The sequence below is a fragment of the Mytilus edulis genome, chromosome 5 (genome assembly GCF_963676685.1).
Source record: "Mytilus edulis chromosome 5, xbMytEdul2.2, whole genome shotgun sequence".
Taxonomy (NCBI): domain Eukaryota; kingdom Metazoa; phylum Mollusca; class Bivalvia; order Mytilida; family Mytilidae; genus Mytilus; species Mytilus edulis.
This window is the reverse complement of record NC_092348.1, coordinates 54,260,302-54,275,175: the sequence shown is the minus strand read 5'-3', so window position 1 is coordinate 54,275,175 and position 14,874 is coordinate 54,260,302. Positions and strand designations below refer to the sequence as shown.

General features: G+C 32.5%; 1 protein-coding gene across 4 annotated transcripts; it reads right to left on the bottom strand.

Moving 5' to 3' along the window:
* LOC139523912 (tumor protein p53-inducible nuclear protein 1-like) lies at window positions 1–5,951 on the bottom strand. Of its 4 annotated transcripts, none has more exons than XM_071318309.1 (3): window positions 5,772–5,951; window positions 4,786–4,914; window positions 1–3,804 (listed from the first exon to the last, which is right to left on the bottom strand). In XM_071318309.1, the coding sequence occupies exons 2-3, from the start codon at window positions 4,907–4,909 to the stop codon at window positions 3,365–3,367; spliced, it is 564 nt and encodes a 187-aa protein (XP_071174410.1). In that variant the 5' UTR covers window positions 4,910–4,914; window positions 5,772–5,951; the 3' UTR covers window positions 1–3,364. The 4 variants fall into 4 exon arrangements, with proteins under 4 accessions (XP_071174410.1, XP_071174411.1, XP_071174407.1 ...); XM_071318310.1 differs by having other exon boundaries at window positions 4,786–4,917; window positions 5,772–5,940; XM_071318306.1 differs by having other exon boundaries at window positions 1–3,990; window positions 5,772–5,940.
* Window positions 5,952–14,874: the final 8,923 nt, after the last annotated feature.

The following is a 14,874-nucleotide window of genomic DNA, read 5'->3' as shown; positions in this document are numbered from 1 at the left end:
TAAACTGCAACAAGTTTATTGTTGTGTTAACAATAAAATACACATTTAGTAATTTCCTAATATCTCTCTCACAACATCATACACAAATTAACATCACTTTACCAAAAGGAACTGATTCAGCCCTAATAAAAATGTCTAAAATCTACTGATGATCAAAATTCAGTTTAAGACTTTTAAACTTGACAAGATTGACATTATTTTATGATTCTGACAAAATAGCAATACATGTACTACATTTTTCAATGAAAAAAAAAATACATGACCACATTTTGTTTCAATTTCAACTTTGATAAACATAACTATTTGTATTATCCAAATTTATTCAGTGAACTTTTCGACAAAAGACTACACAAATTTTGATACCTCTGAAGAAAAAGGCAAGAAAGTTTCTTGAAATCAGGTTTTTAGGATAAATCTTCTTAGATGGTGGTGATCATTGACCACCTTTAAAATTTATTTAATTAATGTTGAAGTAATTCATTCAAGTTTTGGCCATGATTTGACAAAATATGGAACATGAAAATAAAATAAATTTGTGATTTTATTACCTATGACAAAGCAAGGAATTGTATTTACTCTAAATAGTAACTAAGCTTGTAAAGGTTATAAAAAAAACCAGTTAGCTAACTTTGGAGTACTGATATCCAATACAATCACTTTCTTTGAAGATTGGAGACAGGAGTGTGTGTGTATGTGTATACAAAAAAAACATGTATGTTTAAATTCTATGACAAATATTTTGGGATTTTTTATTACATTTTTATTACATTTTTTCTTATTTTTTTTATATGATTTTACCTTTTTCCATTTTTTATCACATTAGTTTCAGATTTTAATTTATTTTTTATTTTTGTTAATATCTTAAATTCTTTTATTCATTTTTTTGTGTTAAAAAATGGAACATGCAATTATAGAATATATCATATTTTTAAAATGTAAAAAAAAATCTGCATTACATTATTTGGACATTTCAAAATGACTGGTGGCTTGCTGAAGATTTTCAATGTTAAGATTATTCACTCATTGCTACATTTTCACATTTTAACAAAAATGCTCTCAGACATTTCCTGACCACATAACTATTTCTCACATTTCTGGATCTCACTAAAAGTATGCACCAAACAAATAAGACTGAGATCTTTTACTGTGTTGTTGAAGCTATAGCCTGATTAAAGATTGGATAAAAATAAGACAGATTGGATGTTTTAGCATAAATATAGCATAAAATATTTATGCTACCTTAGTCTGTGGGACTTGTTTTGCCCATTCAAGACATACATTTTCCTTATTTTTTAGAAATTTTGAAATGCATTTTGATAAAAAAAAAAAAGAAAAAAAAAGTGCATTCTACAACAGCAAAAAGAAGGGAAAAGTTTTGGACTGTAAAACCCTTAGTCAATTTCACAGACCACAAAACTTATTTGAGAATTGCCATTTGATTCCACCAGAAGATCTCAGAAAATTGTGTTCCAACTGTCAAACATACCAGTTACAATATATTAAATCAGGATATTTTCTGGAACATATACAACTTTAAAAAAAAAAAAAAAAAAGTATCTACTAAAGTTCTATAAATGGTCAAAAACAAATGCAATCAATGTTTTTCTTTTTATCCAATCTTTAAAGCAGTATCAACAAAGATGTATTTCTCAATTCTCTTGAGTCTCATATCTTCTGTTGTTAGTAAGAGACTTTGAAGATCAATATTTACAAGAATTACAGCCAATTTCATTGAGTGTGAGCCAAAGGTAGTATCTTTGGTTAGCTTGCTTGTTAGGTGAACCGTGAAGTCATCATTAGGTCAAGTAAACTACCCTCCTTTAAAAGAAGAATAGTCCAGCAGATAACCAATCTAAAATGTATCTGTTTGACTAGGCTACCTCAAAAAGAGGGAAGTATACCTGACCTAATGATGACTTCACGGTTCAGCTAACAAGCAAGCTAACCAAAGATATTACCTTTGACTACACACTCAATGAAATCGGCTCTAAGTTAATTATTTACATAAGACCCGCATATATATTCTTATACCCATTGTAGAGAATATTTTGACTGAATTTTATATCATATATCACAGATTTGATCAAATTTTAATCTGACGATGTAAAGCTGCATAGATGATTTATATTTACATGTGAGATGGTAAAATTATGATATATTATTCACAATGGATGTCATTTAAGTCATTAAATTACTGGCATCATATGGTTAAAAAACATGTGGAGAATTGTACATGATTTTTTAAATTAAAAGTATACAAAAAAAAGTGAATAGGTGATGGTTTAAAATTCAAAACGTGTCAGCTTCTATTTCTAAAACATTACCAGTTCATACGGTGGTTTGAAACTTAACATTTATCTAGTTTTCATCTAGCTCTTAAACATTTTCTTAACTCAATAATTCAGAAAAAGGTTAGCTGGTGGGTGATATACATTTTTATGAGTTTGAATTCTCAATCTAATTTACATAAAACAATTTAGTTGTTGTTGTCAGGTGATCACCACAAATATTACAGTGATTCCTGACAAAAAATCATTCTGAGATTAAAAACTTCCTGATAACATACATTTTCAAAGTCTACTCTACCTTAAAAGATATAAATATATTAGAATTTAATTGTAACAAAATCTATTTATTGCACACATTTAGCATCAAATTCCATTAGTTTAAAATTATTTGTAACACGTGTAGTTTAAAATAAATATATACAGCTTATACTTAATTGTCATTCATACTGAATATGATTTTCATAAGCAAATTTCCTATCATCTTTTTTTAGCATTGTTTAAATCAATACATAAAATTTATAAGTTCTTATTAATATGTTCTTTTACATGCATGTACATTGTCTTATAACATATTTTAAAAAAAATCACAAATGCAGATATTTCTTTTCATTATATACATCTGTACAATATACAACAAATATACCTTTCAGTAAAATTCTTATTACATGGATGTTACATCGTCACTGATCAGACATACAGAAAAAAATGATAAACAGATAACAAACGTTACATGTACAATGTAGGTAAGTGTTTCCACTTGAACATTTAATGATAAATTATTTAAGCAATGAAATTTAAAATAAATCATAAAGTTGCAAGATTTAATACAGATCAAAAAGCATTAAAAGTCATGACTATACTGCAGACTACATACAAGTTTAAAATTTATGCATTTAAACTGAGGTTATTTTATAACACTGTAAAAACTTGATACAAATAACAACATAATCTAACAGGATCAAAGTGTATGTCAACAATAATAAAATAACTTACACAAATTGGAATAAAATATCTACTTTCTTACACCTTAAAAACTAAAATTTAACATTTATAGCTAACATTTTGGAAGAGTTCAATCAGTGCTTCATCTGAGCGTTGCTACGTCCAGCTGGACAATGAATGCGTCCTGATTTGTTGTAGGGTTTACCACCTCCGATCTGGTGGTTTAAGGATTTATTGAGTCGTTGAAGATTATGACGTGAAAGTTTTTTGCTGTCAGATTGTTTCAGAGATCTTTGAGAACTTTTAACCATTTGGATCTGTGATACCAATCCAGCTCTAGCTGCCACTGCGTTCGGTTTCCTTGGATCTTGTCGTGCCATTGACGTCTTGACTTTTCTTGGAAGGATTTTTCTTGTTGCCGAGGGCGACTGATCATCGTTGGATGATTCAGATAAGTCACTTGCATCACCTGTGCTGCCTGAACATCGACTGTTGTAGACTGACATACTTGGATGTTCTATTAATAAATTTTCCATTGGCGTCATCTCTACATTTGATGAGTTACTTCCCCCTGCTAGAAAACATGGTGGAGGTGTGATTATCCAATTTTCATTATAACAACCTTTTTTAGAATGTAAACAGTATCGTGATACAGGTGAACCCTGAGAACACGGAGAACCATTGTTTGAGCTTCGTTGGTTGTCCGATTCACTATCACTACATACTGGTGTGTGTATTATAGAAGGCACAGGTGATTTCTCTGCAATCAACAATGATACTGTGCAGTTTTGATACCAAAATAATTTCACCATTATCTTTCACAAGAATTTACAACATATATATAGAATTCATCTATTTTGAGCAAAAATAATTTGATTCGACTACTTTTTAGAATGTTTCATGTATCAGTGATTCCTTTTTTTCATCAGATTTCTGGCAGAATTATAATCAATTTACTTTGACTACATTAATGATTGTAACTCGACCACTCAAGAAGTTATCAAATTGTAGTACATTAAAATTTTGGATATAAAGAATGTATTCATGTTTTTTTTAAATCTTTTTTTGTTTGTCTGTTTGGTGTTTTTTTTCTTTTTCTTTCTTTTTTTCCCCTAATTAACGTGTTGTTGAAATAAACTGCTTGCTAGTTGATTTTTTTTTTCTCATTTGACACATGCAACAGAATGTTACATCACTACATTTAGTTTTGCTATTGATATATTTTAATTAAGGGTTCTCACTAAGGTGAGTCCTGAACTTATGAAATCTCGTTCTGAACTCACCATTTTCAAAACTGGTGAGTCCAAAGATGTATCAATATTGAAAATGTGTATAGACAGAACACACATGTACATATATTATCCTAGTTCATTGCTCTTTTAGGTCATATAGAGACTAAAAGTAAAATGATAAATTAAATTGCAAAAAATATCTTCTTTTCCAACTGTTGGACTCATTGAGACCAAAAATGATGAGTCCCTTGTAACAATGAACGAGCCTTCAAAAGTTCTTAGTGAGAACCCTGATTTTTGTTATAATTATTTTTTCCAATTACCTGGTAAATCGACAAGAATCCACTCTTGATCTTTCTCTGGTGCTGGCTTTGTCTGGAGATCAACATCGTTCTGCTCTGAATCAGTTGATCCACCAAAGAAATAACTTGTTACACTGCTGAACATTGTTTCTGCTGACAAAAATGATAAAAAATGGCTTAAAGGTTGACACCAACTTCTATGTATGTCATTTGGTCTCTGGTAAAGTGTTTTTTAATTGACAATCATACCACATCTTCTTATTTCTATATTTTAAGTCTATTGCAGGTCATGATGAAACCACTTTCTATAGATTGGCTAAAAGTTATGCAATGTTTGAAAAGCATACATATATTTTACATACACTTAAATATTCAAAGTGTAAAGAAGGCCAGAATTTTCATAAAAGCTGATTGTAAGCAGAACAAATAATAAGGATGATAGCATAGGAAGATATTGATTAAATAAGAAGAATATATTAGATAGCTGATGTACCGTTCATGAATATTTATCATATCGAATACATAATTTACTAAAATTAGAACTCTATTTTAAACTATCATGAACTGACCTTGGCAATATACTAAAAGTGATTGATCAGCTGTTTTAATAATAACCTCAGTCCTGATTTATGTTTAGTAAATTTCAGTAGGAAAATCACAATACGGATTTTCAAAATTCTATTATTTCATTTTGAAAAAAAATCAATGAAGAAGCGTCACCGCCCTCTATCGTTCCCCAAGATCCATAAAAATAAACAAAGGGATTTGTTATGTTGTGAAATTTGCAAAAATTAAAATCAAATATCTTGTTTAAAAAATCTTCTTTTCAATAACATTAGAATGTATCATGCATTAATATTTAATCAAATAGGTCTGCAAGAATGTTTCTATTTCCCGATGTTGTCAGTTTTGCTCGAAGCCATTATGAAAACAAGGTCACAACTGTCAAACTCTTTCGACGCAAATTTCTCCAAATCTAACAATTATTTTCATAAATTATGACTTACCGATTCTTTCTTAAGCTAAGTTCTGTTACAATTAAGGTGAACTGTCGAAAATGTAATCCAAATAAACGTACAGGATCTGAATAATGTATCTGCGTCACCTTCTGCTCAGCTGTTCAACCCAAACACCAGTCACAACGCATTCGCTGGTTCACAAGGCAGCTGTGTTTACGTTTTTGAAATGGATTTTGATTGGTTTATTTTCCTTTGTTCTCACCATATATGGAATATCATGAATATTTATGATGGTTATTTAGGCCCTATATGGCAACCAAACTGCGTGCGCATCAAACTGACACGTGTTATTGTTGTGTTCAACGAATGCAATGTACATGGCTCAGGGCACACTATAAACTGATCAAGTGAACTTGAAATGTTAAAAAGTGATTGTAAATTTCGAAATAAATATATAGGAGTTTGAATGCAAATCTGATATGAAAATCAAGTATTGTCCTAACAAACTAATTGTATGGTTTAAAACAAAAGTTTTAAGAGTTTCTTCCATTGTTTTGACAGATGGCCCCAAACCTGCAATTTTAATAGTTATTTTTATCACAAGTGAAGAACAACAGTGTCATGTGATTGGAAAAAGACGAGTCTTGGGGCAGTGGCGATCTTGAAATTTTCATAAGTGGGGGGGCCCACTGCCTAAGAGGGGGCCCATTTCCGTCACGCTTCAGTGATTCTCTATATAATCAACCAAAATTTTTCTCAAAAAAGGGGGGAGGCTTAATCCGCCTCTGTTTTTTTTTGGGGGGGGGGGGGGGGGGAGGGGTGATTCCTCCCTTAGTTCAAATAATTTAGTATGACATCTTGAAAGGCTACTCTTATTTGTTTTGACACCTTACTGCGACGTTTTTAATTTGTTTTGCCTTTATATATATTACAATCGCCCGAGCAGAGGAGAAATTTCACTCGATTGCGTATTTCTTCTCACAGACTAAGAATTGAACAAGGTCGCTATCAGGGTACTCTCGACAAGACAGGATATGTCTCAGGTGCACCTCAAATGATGAAAAACATTTTTTATTCTCGTGCACATCATCTCAACCAAGGACGTATAACTAACATATCTAAATACGTCCTTGAGAAATTGTTTAAATTCCACTATTAACTCACTATGCCCTAACTTTATGCATTTGATTCCTAGCCAAAAACTGATATGGCTTCTTAATGCAGAAAATCTTGATATCTTAATATCTGTTTGTGAGTTAGTTGATGAAGACAAAATATAACTTTAAAGATAAATATTTAAATCAGGCTTTCTGCACTAGGCACGAGGTTGGCATGATGGGGTATAGGACACATCGTATAAGTTCTATTACCTTTCTGTTTGCGATATTTTTTATCAAACTGCTAATATTTTATCCTTTTCGTAATATGTGCACTTTGGAATGTCAATTAGCATTGTCCATTGGTGCCTCTTGCAGTTGTGTCACTTTAAAAAGTACTGACTCCTCTGCACCAGGCACGAGGATGACATACCAGTTATGTGCAACTTCTTACAATATTTTACCATACCATTAGTGTCCTGATACACAGTTTAATATGCACCCACCATGCCATATAGCACTGTCCCTTGGTGCCTCCTGCAGTTCGGCTAGATATATTCGACCTACTCACAGTGTTCTTTTTTGTTACTTTCTAGAGGTGTGCCTGAGACGAAGGTTTTATGTATACTCCTATACATGATATATATATATAATAATACATGAAGACTGTTGTCTCTTATTTGTGTTTGTAACTATGTGTACTGTATTGTTTATTATATTTGTAAAATAATAATATTGTAATGATATTAAATATATCATGCTCCTTGTGAGCCCATTTTATGGAAATAAAGCATCTTCTTCTTCTTTTTTTTCTATATACGCAAGTCGCCGAAGCAAAGTACGTCTGACTAGACCAATGATTTGATATCAGTTCTAGCTTTTTCTTTTATCAAACAAATGATCTTTTTACAATACTTTTGCAAAGACGATATGTTTCTCATTAATGTTATCAACATTTTTTGTCTCTCACAATCATATTAATTACCATAAGGTAAAAATAGATTATTAAAGACCTACCAAAGGGACAGTCAAACTCATCAATCTAAAACAAACTGACTAAAAATGAAAAAGACAAACAAACAACATCACACATGATACAACATAGAAAACTAAAGAATAAACAACACGAACCCCACCAAAAAACTAGGGGTGATCTCAGGTGCTCCGGAAGGAAGATGCGAAAACAAGTCGATTAAGCCAGGGCATACCGTGCGTGACCCTCCGCATGATGGGTGGTCAAGTGCGTCAAATTCTACTTAGTACTGTAGACACCAGGGGGATATAAAAGCATCGCCAAGATCGAACTTTTGTTTTTGTAGCATCCCTATTTAAACGGCCTTCAAATATCCACCGAGGTCGCTGATTTGGGATTAAATGTTTAGATAGAATATACATCATACGTTCATGGTCCCTCTATGATTTATGTTACCCAAAATATTAAGGTAAAGGAAAATTAAATGGGCTATGTCGCAGATTTTGCTAAAGTTTTGCATGAAACCTTTTTACAGGTCTGTACGTGTACTATGAGTATGTTTGCTTAATTTGTTTGCGTTCAATCAAACAATTAAAACCCACAAGCCAGACCAGCAGGAAGGACTGAATTCAGATATGAATTAAAAACCAATTCTTCAGAGAACTATTGAAGCCGTCTTTCCACCTCGATAATAATAATGAAATTTGACAAACGATGTTAGAAAATGTCACTCCGTGTTGATGTAATGTGGTATTTCTAACTGATATAAAAAAAAAAAAAGATTAATAGGTTTATGCAAAAGACTTAATTGTTATAGTCAGCAACCATTTGATTTTCTGGAAGGGGGGAGGGCTATGAATTTTTTTTCGAACTTTTTTTTTCGCCATCGGCGAGAAACAATCTTTTTTTTCGCAACAAGTCGAACACAATTTTTTTCTTTCAATTTTAGCATTACATATAGTGGCAGCTGAGGGTGAAACAAACAATTTTTTTTTTTCTCAAGGACAAAAACAAATTATTTTTTTCTCCAAAAACTGGAAACAAACTTTTTTTCCAAAAAAAATCCATAGCCCCCCCTCCCAGAAAATCAAATGGTTGCTCCCTTATAATGAACCAGAAAGGTCAAAATCTAGAACGTCAAATAGACCTTTGACCTTGACCGCAATTTTGAGGTCATAGGTCAGTGATCTCAAATCAAAAGACCCCAGGTCAATCACTTGTATGGTTGTGGAGAAATACTGATTTCAAATACGAAAGGGGAAACAATTTCTATAAGGGTTAACCAAAACTCTTCGACTTAAATAGGTTGAAGTTGCGCCTTTTTGTAAACAGTAATTTGGCAAACACATCATATCATTTACTGTCACAGTTTCTTTGGAATAAAGATAACAAGCAAAATTCAAAATTTATTACATGACCTTGACCTCAATTTTTTTCAAATGGACCAAGGACTTCAAACTAAAAGACTGTAAGCCTCTTCAACTTATGCGCATCTGGTGCAGGAAAATTGGTACCGTTAATGTTATTACTACCACTGGGTCGATGTCTCTGCTGGTGGACTGTTAGTCCCCGAGGGTATCACCAGCCCAGTAGCCAGTGCTTCTGTACTGGCATGAAAATACGGATTTGTTGTGTTATTAAAATTTGCTGTTACAAAATGTTAGAAATTATTATAAATTAAGGAATGTATCTCCCTCATGCAAAGCTCTGATTCCTTTTTCGGATTTTGCTATACTTTTTGGAACTTTTGGATTATAGCTCTTCATCTTTTATATAAGCTTTAAACTTCAAATATTTTGGCCACGAGCATCACTGACGAGACATGTATTGTCGAAATGCGCATCTGGTGCAGGAAAATTGGTACCGTTTAATTAATTAAATGTTATTATAACGTATGAATGCATCCAACAAATCGCCTATCTTAAATTTTCAAAGGGAAATAACTCCCATAAGATGTCTTTCGATAACTCAAGTCAAGTGTCAGAAAAATCTAGAGAGAATTATTTCCCGTCATATTTTCAACGGCTTATATCTCGAAAACAAGCACACGGACCCTCCATTTTTTCTGCATTTTTAGTTTCTTTATATTTATATACTTTCAATTTATAACAGTCTTTTAAAAAGCTTGTTATTTTTTTAAACAGAGAAGAGAACATCCTTAACTCAAATCATATACTGTGACATATTATGGCCGTGGATGATCATCTACAAATAAACCTCATTTGTTTCTCATAATATATATATGATGAAAAAAAACCATAGGGGACCGGTTCATGTTGACATTCTTCGATATGATTGAACAATTAGAAAAAAAAAATGCTCATTTGATACGAATATGCTAAATCTTAAAACTTAACAGATATCATTTGATAATTTATATTCTCAACTAATATCATTCAAATATCAACAAAAGAACGATGGAGAAATTACTTTTCTTTATCTTTTAATCTGTCTTGCATCACCATCCATGGGATATAGGTACCCATGGTACCCGTACACATTGAAATCAAAAAGGTCATATTCCCCGTAAAGAATATAAAAAAAGACTATTAGCAGTACAGTTTTACAAGTAATAACATATGCCATGGAAGGTCATTTCAAATGACCCTCATTTGGTTCCTATATCATATATGATGAGGTCTTTTCAGTGATGGCTGGAAACACAAGGGGAAAAGTTATTTGGGCAAAACAGAACCAAAAGAATTATAGACACATAAGATTCATTGAATATTATCATATCACTGCACTGTGGGAGTGCCGGATAAAATGTGACGAAAGACGAATTATACGGTCATAACACTCACTTCTTTTAATACATCAGTCAGACTACTTACTCGATGTAACATGTAAAATATAAAGCCGTCATTTAAGATAATTAATAAAAATATGAATAATTTATCATTACTTAATATAACTTTTACTGAAGGATATCTATATTCTACATTTTGCGTCAGAGTAACCGGACATTAATTCTATATTCAATGACCATTCATAAAAAATTTAATAATAACTTTAAAGATTATTAAAACCAAGATTATGAAAACTTAAACCATGAACAGCCATATGAAGCCTCAAGTAACTATCTATTTTGATACCTTTAAAATATTTTTATTAATAAAAAAAGAAAGACTTTTTTTACAAAGTGTGTGCGATGTGGGCATCTAATAGATAAAATCGCGTAAAGGAAAAATCATGATATCAATGATTGCCAAATATATCGTGCTCAAATGCAATAGCTCATATGCTAATGAATATCAGAGAGAAGAAAAAAAATCATATTTTCAGAATATAAAAGAATAAAGAAATTATTGTGAGACACGTATAGACTATAACGTTTTCTGCTTACACAGTCACAATGTGAAGCTCTACGACAAATGGGCGATGGTTATAAGACAAAATGGTGCATATTAGTTGTGTCCATCGACTGGTATTTTTCAATATCCATATGCGCTGAATTTCAGTGGTTATATCTATTTATTGTTATGACGGGCGGTTTCATTGGAGTTGACGACCGACAGCGTGCGTCTACCCCTAAAACGGGAGGAAAATAAATTATCATTTTTGGCCGAGATGAAAAGATAAAATGCTTATGGTTGTTTCTCACCAAGCATCAATTTCTATAGCCGCCCCTGCATTTGTATTGCCAATATGAATGTTTTCTCAGTTACCTCAAACGTTGAACATAGTTGTTGCAAAATTTTCGTAAGCCTTGGCACCTAGAAAAGGTAGGCCAACTATTATAACCAAACGTGTTACTGACAAAAATGTATCTCATTTTATTGACAGGGCAAAACCTCATCTACAGGGTTGTTTGGCTACCCTCTCAAAACCTCATCTACAGGGTTGTTTCACGGACTACCCTATCAAAACCTAATCTACAGGGTTGTTTGACCAGTAGGGTTTCGCAGGATTGAACACAATACTCACTATGTGTTTTAGAATACTGTTTTATATCCCATATTTGTTTTATATTATTACCAAATCACTCATAACTTCATGAATGGGCTCTCCGTGACAAGTTTACACCAATGCATCGGAACATTTAAAACAAAATCGACTATAAGCTTTCTGTAGATAGCAGTTTCCTGCTTTTATTTGAATATTAGGTTATTGTTCACACTTTTATTGAGATGATACAATATTGACTTAAGGGCATACGATACAGTTACAGGGAAGGTAATGACGTTGCTAACGTAAAATGTTATTTTCGCGACGTCAAGCTATGACATATCGGAAAAGATGCATTTTTTGACTGATTTTTCTCATTCAAACTGATTTAATTTGAAAACGAGTTCATGAAACCCTATTTTTTAAAACAGCAATTTGTTTCATTTTGCAAGTAGATTATGTGACCCAAATTTTATGAAGCTGTAAATAGCGCAATTTTTTTAATTTTGATAATCATGCACCAAAAAATGACGTTTTTTCCTCTATTCATGAACATTTGATAAATATAGAGATATTTTGGAATAAAAATTGCATAATTTTTAAAGATACTTATACAATACTGAAATTACAGATTATTTAACAAAAAACAATTTGTGTTTATCTTTTAAAACAAAAAAGTTATGTCTTTCTTTCGAAAAAGAAAATACGGACACAAATCTGAATTTTGAGCAAATATACAAAATTTCGACCTCATTTTACTCAAAAAGTAGCACATGAAGGCATATTTTTTATTACATATTTGATCTAATCAGGTAAAAAATAGCCTATATGCAAATTTTCATCAACTTGTAAATACAGGTTCAAAACTGTATCGTATGCCCTTAATTTTGAGTTAACATTCTGGCTTCATCGCTCACAGACCATCTTCGCTAGCCAAGGGTTACGATCCACTCCCGCTCTCTTCTCTTGGTTACGACCCACTCCCGCTCTCTTCTCTTGAAGAGAGCGGGAGTGGACCGTAACCCTTGGCTAGCGAAGATGCTCACAGACATGCATGTAACAATGTGATTGTCTCCTCACTACCGATTCTGTATTCTTTAATGTTCATGTCATTTTGCTCTACCCTTTAAATTTTTTGCCAATAACTCTATAATCTTTTTATCTAAGTATCATTATTTTTACTGTTAACTTTTTTTGGCATATTTTCCTCTATCATGTCTTTTTTTCCCCATTATCTTTTTCTTTAGATTTAGCCCACCATTCTCAATTCTATAAGTTCTTCATCTTCCAGGTAAGGAACCGAATTCAATATTTGAATGTATAAGTTCCATTATTTTCAACGTTGTTGGTAAACTTGATTTTATAATTAAATGTTCAGTGGGAAAAGAAGTATATAATGGTACTGTTTCCCAGCTACGCTCGACTCTCATGATAACCAAATTTTGTAGAATAAACGGTTCTTTTAAGCCGGAAAAACTGGTTGTTTGTTATTGGTGTGGTTCATAGGTGTTCCTCGTTTCTAGTCATTTTGGGGCCCTTTTTATAGCTTGTTGTTCAGTGTGATCCAAGTCTCCGTTTTGAAGGCGGTACTTTGACATTTATATCTAATTCAACGGTTAACTTTTTATATATTCGGATGTAACACACTTAGTAATACATGCCGATATATCTATATGAGCTGTACCATACTTATATTTGGTCCAAATAATTATGACGTCTTGAAAGGCTATTATATTTTTTTTTTACTTTTGGAGAAGTCATAATTATTAATTATTTCTTCTTCTTCTTCTTTATAATTCAGCACTCCATCAACATACTGATGATAACGTGCCGGGCACTGATTTTACTATGCCGCGTGTGCGTGGGATATACATTTTATTTACAGTGAAAAATACAAAAATAATAATAAAAATTTCAACATTTAAAACTTCTTTTTCTTCTGTTTTTGTACTATACATTTTGGTTAAAACTATATACATTGTGGAATTTATTTAAATGTTAAGATGTTTATTGAGAACAGATATTGGAATCTGTTCTCGGAAGCTTTCAAGAGTAGTACATTGAACTGCAGCTACTGGGAGAAGGTTCCATTGCAAGATGGTTCTAGGGTAGAATGAATACTTGTATGAGTCTTTAGTGGTTTGTATGGGTCTGAAAGAGTAAATATGTGAATGTTGTCGTGTTCTTGTATCAGATTGTGTAAGTAGGTCTGTCGGATATATGGCAACAAGATGATGTATAATTTTGTAGAGGAAAATGATGCGGGTTCTAATTCGCCTTTTCTCAAGTGTTGCCCAATTTAGAGTTTGTAGCATTTCAGTGACTGAGCTGGTGTTATGGTATCTGTTGCAGGTGTACCTTGCTGCTCTGCGCTGGACCATCTCAAGTTGGTGTGTTTGAGATTTGGTGTGCGGGTCCCAGACGCAGCTGCTGTATTCTAGCTTTGGTCTTACTAGTGCAATGTATGCTTTTTCTTTGACTGTTTTTGAGTTGACTTTTAGATTCCTTTTGATAAAGTTCAGCTTTTGTGTGGCTGCAGCTGTGATATTGTTTACATGTTTGTTCCATTTGAGATCAGTTTGTATAGTTATTCCCAGATATTTTGTGGATGTTTCTTTTTGAAGTACATGTTGGTGGAGAGTATAGTCAAAATTTAATGGGTTTTTCTTAGTTGTTATCTGAAGGACTGAGCACTTGTCTGGATGGAATGACATGAGCCAGTCCTTCTCCCATTTTGCAGCTGATGTGAGATCTTCTTGCAGTTTTTGTGTGTCTTCTTTGTTTCGTATTGTTTTATAAATTATGCTATCATCTGCAAATAATCTGAGGGTACTGTGTTTGATGTATTCGTTAAAGTCGTTTATGTATACAAGGAAAAGGATCGGACCCAAAACTGTTCCTTGGGGAACACCAGATGTTACATTTATTTTGTCTGACTGAACACCATCAATGATCACTGTTTGTGTCCGAGATGTGAGAAAATCTTCTATCCATTTTAAGGTGTTGTCATCAATGCCATAATGTTTTAGTTTGTAGAGGAGTCTTATTTGGACTAACCATAGATGCATATAGAAGGGTATTACATCTATGGACTAAGCCTTCTCTTTAATACCATGCTTCAGTACGGGTGTTCACATTTTAGAGTCATTTTAAATTGTTATTTTTACCTTTGGATAAGCACGAAGAGCCTTAT

Bases quoted from the DNA above. Each gene is read 5' to 3' on its own strand.
- LOC139523912 (XM_071318306.1), bottom strand. From the start codon at position 4,909: ATGTTCAGCAGTGTAACAAGTTATTTCTTTGGTGGATCAACTGATTCA. The intron at 3,991-4,785 runs GTAATTGGAAAA...TGTTGATTGCAG, and splicing joins GATTCTTGTCGATTTACCAG to AGAAATCACCTGTGCCTTCT.